General features: G+C 34.3%; 1 protein-coding gene across 1 annotated transcript in view; it reads left to right on the top strand.

Moving 5' to 3' along the window:
• Positions 1-961: 961 nt before the first annotated feature.
• The window catches only part of GATAd (GATA zinc finger-domain containing protein GATAd), a gene marked incomplete in the record, with an annotated part of 99,008 nt that continues 89,413 nt past the window's right edge, over positions 962-10,556 (top strand). The window contains 1 exon segment of the mRNA XM_075295627.1: positions 962-1,476. Within this exon segment, the coding sequence (XP_075151742.1) occupies positions 1,051-1,476 (426 nt within the window).

Below are 10,556 nucleotides of genomic sequence, written 5' to 3'. Positions count from 1 at the left end.
TATAAACTATTTGGTTATTTGTATAAAATTTTCCATTTTTTTTTATTTCTTGCAATTGACCACGAACTTCGTTGCACAAATAAGTATTGAAAACCACATGGTTTTTTCGTTGCATTTTAGGGTAGTGTTTTGTCAAAGTTTTTTCATATTATCTTCAACACCTTTTCAAAGATTTCGTCAACATTTTGGCAAATTGGAAGTAATTCGCAAACAATTTGAAGATGTATTGAAGATGAGCTATTTCAAGTCAAGTTGAATTTATGTTGAAAATTATATTTACCCTCAAACTGAAAAGTTGTTGCATTTGAAAAACGCTCATCCTGTGTTTATTGGGTGCTGCTATTATTTATGACACTGTATCACTTTGAATTTCATGTTTTTCGATAAAATAGCCACAATAAACTGCTATTGTGAATCGAAGAAGCGTCACTTTATCCAAATACAATCTGGCAACATCGGCGCGACTTGCACTGATGAGATGTTCTGGATAGAACACCAGTGCAACGATGTTCTGGATAGCCCATACAAATGTTGCATCCAGTGCAAAAAGAAAACAGCCCTACTGTCGTCCGGAATAACTGATAGTCTGTAATGCGCTTTACAGACTATCAGTTATTCCGGACGACAGTGCTCGTGTCGAACATATCCCATATATTTTGCACATTATAAGTTAAGTCCGAAGGCATAATCGATACTGCTGCATGGTTATGGGATCGATAACACATTTACCGATTAGTTAGTCATCGCCGACAAGTCGCATCGATCCGACACTGCAAGATTCCTTACAAACACCGACATTCCGTCCGGAATAACTGATAGTCTGTAAAGCGCATTAGCCAATATTTGTATTATGCTGTGCCATCTACAAAGAAAAGGTACACTATCACTAAAAATAATTGATTTGCAGATTTTGTTAACATTCTGTGTTGTCAACGAATTTTGTTAGCTGTCAAAGTGTGCTCTGCTCACAATTGCATAGGTGCACTTTCCATTGTTTATATTCTTATTTCAACATTGATCTAATGATAAGTTTTTAATATTGTTATAATTATGTGCAGTATTCCCCGAAAATTTTTTCATGTTTGTCGTTTGTGTTTGATGTCGTTCGAGGAAAATGATATCCATGCTCATAGTTTCAAGGATGGATCGCCAGTTAAAAAGAAATTGTTTACGGGTTGTGGTTGCAATAGAAATAACGTAGATAATCGACAATCAAGTGAATTCCGCGGAAAACCAGACAAATCAACAGCATCTGCAACAGTGCCTTTATTGTTCACATTATCTCAAAGCGGTGAATCGTGTACACCAAGTATGTTTCATTATGATGAGACCAGGGACGTTCTTCAAAAAGAGGAATATGGAAATAACCAGGGTCCTATAAGCAAGGAAGCTATTGGAGACTACTTAGCGAAAGAATTTCCAGATGATTCATCGCCGTCTATAGTAATACAAATACTCAGCTGTCTCTCATTAGAGGTAGGCAAAATTGTGATGACCCCAGATTGCATTTCGCTATGTTGACATTATATGTGAATATAAATCTTTGTGTGAATAATCGTCATCAGCGCCTACACGCAAATGGAAATACTCATGGATAACTGTGGTCGTTTGTCAAAACTATTTCAACCCTTTTTATGCGGCATTAAAAAACTGGTTTCCGAAATGTGTTCACCTCGGACAGATGTGTAATATCGAGCTTACATTGACCTTCGGGTGAACAAATATTCCAGATGTATTTTATTTTTTTAATGAATCACTTCGTGGCGACAATCCTGATCACATGAAAAATGACTTTAAAGGTCCAAGTTATTTATTGTATGCTTGAATTAATAAGTGTGTGGTGATTCTAACAAAGCTCACAATTGCCCGGAGATGGCATCTCCAAGGAATGGAGATTTGATTCTTGACAATGTCATACAAAATGAAGTGAAACTTGTTTCTATATGGACAATACTGATTTTTTCAATTGAATACATTTTTGTGCAACTCAATGTACCCTTTACATTTTCGTGCATCCTTCTTGTCATGTTGTCACTGTTAATTCATGCTTTTCATTTTAATTCAGAACATAACAAAAATTGGGCATTGTCAAATGCCAAAATGGCGAAGTGTGAAGATGTTTTGTTTAACATCTATAGCACAGTAATTCTAAAACAAAAACAAGTTTTTATTAAAAAGAAAAAAAGAAACAAGCAAAAAAAAAATCAATAAAGAAAAACAAATTCAGCTTTTTTTTTTTGGTTTCAAATAATTCTTTGCAATTCATAAAAAAGATATATAATACATACAAATCATATGAATTGTTTCGAACTAGTATTTGGTATGTCTTTATTTGGCTTCAAATAACCAATTTTAAACGAATCGGAATCGTGGTAATAAGCTTTTTAATGTCGTAGTCCTCCAGAATTTTCTCCTATTCCTCCTTTATTTATCTAAATAGGTCATTTTTGGTTTTCGGTGGAACTCTAATCTTACCGACACCTTTGCTCGAAATACAACCCCACATCATAACAGATAACTTTCCAAATAACTTCACTGTATGTATTATATATTTGTTCAAGGACCGTAACGGGGTTTTCGCCAAACTTTTTGAGGTCCGTCATTAAAGTAGAGCAAAATATTACATCTACCGAAAGTCCGCATATATCGAATTGTGTTCTATTGCAAACTGTAATAGTTTTTCATTATGTTGTTGAGAAAGTTGAGGCTATTTTCTTGCTGATCGAGAGAAGTATTTGCGTTTTAATTGAACCTTTCAAACAGTCTCATACGAAATCTGTTTCCCGCAGTCATTTTTCAAGTCTCGTAAAAGTTTTCTAGTGCTTCATTGGGGATTATAATAACCAGATTTAATAATTTTATATTCATCCCGCCGCATGAGTTTACTTTGTCGTCCCTTTGAAGCTTTTAATTTAAGTCGCCCTTCTTTTTCTGCCCGATTTATGATATTGTATACTGTTCTTAATTTTACCGAGTTCTTACCATTTTTTCTAGTTTTAGTTCTTTTGCAGTTTTCCCTATGCAATAATTATAATACTCTAACTGTATTACATCATTACTGACATCTTTGCCCGGCATTTTAATTTTCAATGTAATACAGAACGACACTTATGGTGATATCGTCTTCTTTATTTGCAAATTCGGTTTCCGAATATTTGCGACCAATACAATTATTTAGTTACATTTCAAACAAATATTTACATATATTTCTTCTTTCACAAAATATTCAGCAGATCCGCAAATCCCTGTCTGTCTCTCGCCATGCTTAATAGATTAGTGACATCTCGTATGCCAGTCCATTCCGTGCTGTTGTCAAGGCACGTTAACTCTTTTCTTCCTCTAATAGATTTTCCTTGAATTTTTATGCGGGTTATGTAGTTTATATTTTTGATTTCTCATAATATGTCCCAATTACGCAGTTTTTCTCCATTTTATGGCTGTGATGAGTTCTCTTTCGCAATGCATTTTCCTTAATACTTCAGCATTTGACACATGGGCAGTCCAAGGAATTTTTAATATTCGCCGATATATCCATATTTCAAAGGCTTCCAACTTTTTAGCATCAGTAGATTTTATAGTCCACACCTCAATTGCATACAGTAGTACTGACAAGACATATGCTTTGACAAATCGAATCTTCGTTTCAAGATTGATGTCATGGCTTGTAACAAGTTTCTTGTACTTTAAAAATTAATCTCTCGCCAATTCTACTCTGCATCTTATCTCTTTCGACCAGTCGCGGCTTAGTTTTGGCACAGTGGGCTCCGTTGTAAAAATTTCTTGAAAAAGCATTTTCAAATTTCCGCTTTTCACAAATACTTTTCTAGTGAAGACTTTTATGGAAGTGAAAGCTGAGCTCAAGCCCTTTCCAATGAGCCTAGTCTCTATATCGCACGCGGCTTAGTTTTGGCACAGTGGGCCCGTTGTAAAAATTTGATGAAAATTTTGTTTTCAAATTTTCGCTTTTCACAAATACTTTTCTAATGAAGACTTTTGTGATTATGAAAGCTGAGCTCAAGCCCTTTCCAATGAGCCTAGTCTCTATATCGCACGCGGCTTAGTTTTGGCACAGTGGGCCCGTTGTAAAAATTTGATGAAAATTTTGTTTTCAAATTTTCGCTTTTCACAAATACTTTTCTAATGAAGACTTTTATGGAAGTGAAAGCTGAGCTCAAGCCCTTTCCAATGAGCCTAGTCTCTATATCGCACGCGGCTTAGTTTTGGCACAGTGGGCCCGTTGTAAAAATTTGATGAAAATTTTGTTTTCAAATTTTCGCTTTTCACAAATACTTTTCTAATGAAGACTTTTGTGATTATGAAAGCTGAGCTCAAGCCCTTTCCAATGAGCCTAGTCTCTATATCGCACGCGGCTTAGTTTTGGCACAGTGGGCCCGTTGTAAAAATTTGATGAAAATTTTGTTTTCAAATTTTCGCTTTTCACAAATACTTTTCTAATGAAGACTTTTGTGATTATGAAAGCTGAGCTCAAGCCCTTTCCAATGAGCCTAGTCTCTATATCGCACGCGGCTTAGTTTTGGCACAGTGGGCCCGTTGTAAAAATTTGATGAAAATTTTGTTTTCAAATTTTCGCTTTTCACAAATACTTTTCTAATGAAGACTTTTATGGAAGTGAAAGCTGAGCTCAAGCCCTTTCCAATGAGCCTAGTCTCTATATCGCACGCGGCTTAGTTTTGGCACAGTGGGCCCGTTGTAAAAATTTGATGAAAATTTTGTTTTCAAATTTTCGCTTTTCACAAATACTTTTCTAATGAAGACTTTTGTGATTATGAAAGCTGAGCTCAAGCCCTTTCCAATGAGCCTAGTCTCTATATCGCACGCGGCTTAGTTTTGGCACAGTGGGCCCGTTGTAAAAATTTGATGAAAATTTTGTTTTCAAATTTTCGCTTTTCACAAATACTTTTCTAATGAAGACTTTTGTGATTATGAAAGCTGAGCTCAAGCCCTTTCCAATGAGCCTACTCTCTATATCGCACGCGGCTTAGTTTTTAAATAATAATCCAAATACGAATTTGAAAAATATTTTTAGTGTTGGTTTGTGTCTCGGCTAAGTTTTTGCTGCAAATTTCAAATTCGAATTTATCTTCACACACATTTACAGCATTACCATTTCGAAAACTATTGACTGATTCTCGAAATATTTGTTCGGAATAATAATAATATACTTTCGGTCATATCTCCGTTTAACTCGATTTGGGCAGTCTGGTGCCAGTATAAACTCTTTATGCATTGTATTTCTTTCTGTTTATATTTATTGATCTCAGAATGTCTATAGGTTTATCGTGTAGAACGTTATCTAAAGCTTTTTCATAATCTATGAAACATAGGAATACATCTTTTTGGGCGTTTCTACAAATTCTAAGAAATATTTTTAGAGCATGGTTTATAAGACTAATTAGTCTGAATTCGTGGCATAATTTAGCGTGACTTTTTTTTGGATATGGTAATAAACGTCTTTTTAAGCCACTCCTGTGGGTATCGGCTTGTTAAACAATTTTGTTAGGCGATCCACATTTTCATTATTGATTAATTTTAAGATTTCAGAAGGAATCTCGTCTGGGTCATACGCTTTCTTATCTTTTAGCGACTTTATTGCAGATTCCACTTTCGTTCTACTTATTGCTGTTCCTGATAGGGACTGTTGGTTGTGTTGCTCAAAGATTGATCTGTTGTCCGTAAAAACGGCTTTTTTTCTCTTCATCAATGTCTAATACGGGTTTATTACAATTATCGTATAATACATTTGATGACATCCTTCGGTATGCACAGGCAGTTTCTTTCAATTTTCGATGAAGGTTGAAATCGTCGCGTAATTTTTGTAATCTTTCAATCTCCAAACATTGCGTTTTTAATTATTCATTTTTTGCAATACGTATGGATGCTTAAATCTCCCTATCCAGCTCCCAATATAATTCGTAGCTAATATTTTTATATTTTCGTCTCTGGTCCCTCAAATTTGGTATATCTTGCGTCAGCCATTCTTTATTCATCGATCTTTTACAATATCTAAGAGTATCTTCTGCTATGGGTTTGATTTTATTCTTTACATCGTTCCATATGTCTTAAACAGTTTCTCTATTGATTTCGTTTAGTTCTTGGTTAATCCGTTCTTTTATGCTGGTTTTGAAAGCTACATCGTTGAGTTTAGCTACGTCAAATTTTGTACGAAATTGTCTCTTCTTTATTACAGAAACATTTGTCTGCAGTTTCATCATCAGGAAATTGTGGTCTGATGGAACGTCAACTCCCGAGTAGGCTGATATTTTTAAAACCGATGATCCATATCTGGAGTTTATTAAAATAAAATCGATTTGATTACGTACAATCAGTCCTCTTCTCTCTTGGGGCGACTTCCAAGTGTACAGTCTTCTTGGGGGAGGCCGAACATTGTGTTAGTTATGTTCACTTTGTGTTCTTGACAGAACTGTAGCAGTCTGTCACCTCTTTCGTTCCTTTCACCGTATTTTCCTGTTTTTTTCAGAATCTCTTTCCCTACCTACTTTAGCATTAAAGTCGCCTTGAATTATAGTTATTTCGTGTGGCTTTGTCATTTTTAATAGATCCTCAACTTCTTCGTAGAAAAATTCAATTTCTGTATTGCTTTTATCAGCAGTGGGTGCATATAATTGAATTATGTTTATATCATTCGGCTTGCATTTTATTTTAATAAGTAAAGATCGTTCAGATTTCGGGATGAAACACACTGTGCGACTGCATTTTTTAAGATTATTCTTACTCCATTCCTATGGTTTTGATGGGTATTACCTAAATGGTAAATTTTCATGTTTTGAGAAATAAACTCTCCATTATTAGTACACCATGTATCACTTATTCCGAGAATACCGATATTTAGTCTTTCCATTTCTGATATAGTATTTGCAAGTTTACCAGTCTCATAGAGATGTTTGTTTTTTTTAAGATCTGGAACTTCGAATAGCGAAAAGATTACCTGATCACTGTAGTGTTTTTCAGGCTGAAATATTAGCAATAAGAGAAGTGGTGAATTGGCTGAGAAGTAATGCTCCAAGCAATATTGGCATTAATATACACTCAGACAGTCAACCTGCAATAAAATCCTTGGACTCTGTGTTCCTCAACTCGAAAACGGCCATCGACTGCCGCAAATCCCTCAATTAGATGGCTGAGCAGCACAATATTCACCTAATATGGGTGCCTGTCCATAGGAACATACCGGGGAACTGCGAAGCAGATGAGCTAGCAAGGCTAGGAACTACCTTACATATTCCAGGGGAACTATAATCTGTTGGTATGCCTCTGGCTACCTGCAAGCTCTTACTGCGTGAGAAGGCTGTCATGATGGCAAATGTTCGATGGGAGAATTGTAAGGGTTGTAACGACACCAAGCAAATATGGCCCCATTTAAACTTAAACCGCACTCTAGATATGCTAGTGTTCTCGAAACGCCAGATATCACTCCTGATATCTGCTATAACGGGTCGCTGCCTGATAGGCGATTTTGCAAAAACTATTGGTGCGAAGTATAATGACTATTGTATGAGCTGTCATGATGCGGAGGAAAAGGAATCAATAAAACACCTCTTGTGTGAGTTTCCTGCATTTTGTGTAAGGCGTAAGCAAATTTTAGGGGCATATAGCTTCAGATTACTGTCGGACCTGGAAAACGTTAACTTGAGCAGTCTGCTAATGTTTTTGGAACAATCTGGTTGGTTCAACAGAAGAAAATAATCGAGAAGGTTCAACGGTTAAAACTAGAAGTGCCCATATGTAATAGGTACTTTTAGTTAATGTGGTATCATAATGGACTGAATAGTCTAATTGAGCCTGAATCTTAATCGGGCTGCCACTTTAACCTAACCTAATGTTTGTTTGGGTTTGTTTTACCTTCGGGTATTCTTAGCACCCTCTTGGTACCGGAGATTGAGGGCGTGGTGTTGTTCTCTAACTCCATAAATTGTTCGGTTTTCTAGGAAAAATATACTTCAATGGTTTCCCGTTGCCTTTTGAAAGGTTTAAAGTTTTCCTTCTATATTACAAGCCGCTCCTTTGGAGTGCAGACGCTTCTTTGCTGCCGCTTACTATAAGACAGACGCAGCAATAGTTCGGTTTTGTTACGAAGTACTCTCTCCGGGTTGTTTGGTCCGCGGGAGGTATTTCATTTCCCTCCTACCACCCATATCTGGGAGGCATTCGCTATCCGCCACCTGCGACGCGTTCTCTAGGGGTTACAACCTCCCCCGAGAATATGGTGATATGATTGCAACTAAATACTTCCGCTCCCGTCCACTGAATGAAAGCAAGCAAAACAACAGCAAAAACATTTAGTGCGAAAATCTAACGAGATTTTGTTTTGAGATTGGGTTTTGCAAAGAATTTATTGACAAAAGGTCACAGATTTTTAAATTAAAATTTGAAAAATTTTAAAACAAAATTTTAAAATTTTAACTCTACTCCTAGTACAAATTTTCAATTTGGACTCCAGTAGTAAAATGAATCTCAATTTAAGCAAATCCATATCGGATAAAATATATATGGGAGATATATCTAAATACGACCCGATTTCAAGTTAGCAACTCCTTGTGCAAAAGTTGGTATATGGGAGCTATATCTAAATTTGACCCAAATTTGTCATGCATAATTAGAATGTAATTTCTACAATCTATGCAAAATTTCATGTAAATCGGAGTATCATTTTGGACTCTGTGGTCATAAGAGCGTAAATCGGGTGAGAGATGCACATGGCAGCTAAATCTAAATCTGAACCGATTTCAACCAAATTTGGCACATTTTATGCAATATCAAATATATTTTTTGTGCAAATCAATAAGAAACTCTGATCTCCAAGGCCATGTATGTAAGAGGATTTCGGGTGAAAAATATATGTGGGACAGAGAACGGCTGCGATCTACCGCAACCGACCAGTGTATTTAGTAAACACCAACATTTGCAATCTTAAAACACCAATTGGTAAAAAAAAAATTTCAACCACCAATTCTCTTGAGCTAATGCCAACTGCTAGTACTTGTTGTTGTTGAGTGCAATCACACTTAAGTGTCAACCTCGTTTTTGTTTACCGAGCGTTGTTACGATGTCGATTGGTTTAAGATTGCAAGATACTGCATACGAACATTGTTATATACTATTGGTGTTTTTATTCTCGCATTTGTATCAATGTAAAAGATCGCATAGTAATTGGTGTCTTACTCACTGACACCGACATTTTGGGGTTAAGATTGCAATACGAAAAAAAGCCACCGGTTGCAGTTCTCTGATGTGGGAGCTACATCTAAATCTAAACCGATTTGGCTGATATTTTGCGAGTTTTACAAGACTCGCAAACATTCGGTTATGCGAAATTTAAAGAAGATAAGTTAATAAACACCAGAAATGGTCTGTCTTACACTGTAAGGTATTTGACATACATTTACGACGTATTTTACCATTCGTCAAAAACGTCGTAAACCTTCGTAGAATACAATATTGGAATTTGTATAGTATACGTTTTTTTAGAACCATTAATTTCATACTTATTACAATTTTTTTTTGCGAATGTCTTTTCCTTATAGAAAAGAGTAAGAAAATTCTAATATCGACCACAATCGTCTATATTGAACCGTGCAGAGGCAAACTATGCGCTAAATTTCATAAGCGTACTATTTCCAGTTTCATTTAACATAACCATATGAAAATCGGGCTTATATATACATCTAAATCGACGTGGTTAGTATTTTGTATGGCCACAAGTTGTAGCTAAAACCAACTTTTGTCACGACTTTTTTCACAGTTTCAACAATTTGAAAACGCATTCAGACGTTTCTCAAATCCCTGTTTTTCTGGAAAAATTGCAAATTACTCTTGAATAAAAATACCAAATTATTATTATCAAAAATTCTAAAATTGTTCAATATAACGTTTTCATGCCTACATAAGAGAATATTTTGAAATCTTATGTATGTATTCTGTAAGCATTATTGACATTTACTACATTTTTTTAAGTTTTATATAGGTATTTGACGTTTTCGACGTTAACAGCTTTCTGACTGTAGAAATCCAAAAAAATTGCTACTCGGACCATTTCTGGTGAACACGTCAATATATATATATATATATATATATATATATACATATATATATATATATATATATATATATATATATATATATATATATATATATATATATATATATATATATATATATATATATATATATATATATATATATATATAATAATATATATATATATATATATATATATATATATATATATATATATATATATATATATATATATATATATATATATATATATATATATATATATATATATATATATATATATATATATATATATATATATATATATATATATATATATATATATATATATATATATATATATATATATATATATATATATATATATATATATATAAAGGGTGATTTGCTAAGAGCTTGATAACTTTTTTTAAAAAAAAAACGCATAAAATTTGCAAAATCTCATCGGTTCTTTATTTGAAACGTTAGATTGGTCCATGACATTTACTTTTTGAAGATAA

Source organism: Haematobia irritans, chromosome 2 (assembly GCF_050003625.1).
Source record: "Haematobia irritans isolate KBUSLIRL chromosome 2, ASM5000362v1, whole genome shotgun sequence".
NCBI lineage: Eukaryota > Metazoa > Arthropoda > Insecta > Diptera > Muscidae > Haematobia > Haematobia irritans.
The sequence above is the reverse complement of the archived record's forward strand: the minus strand, read 5'-3'. Positions and strand labels throughout refer to the sequence as shown.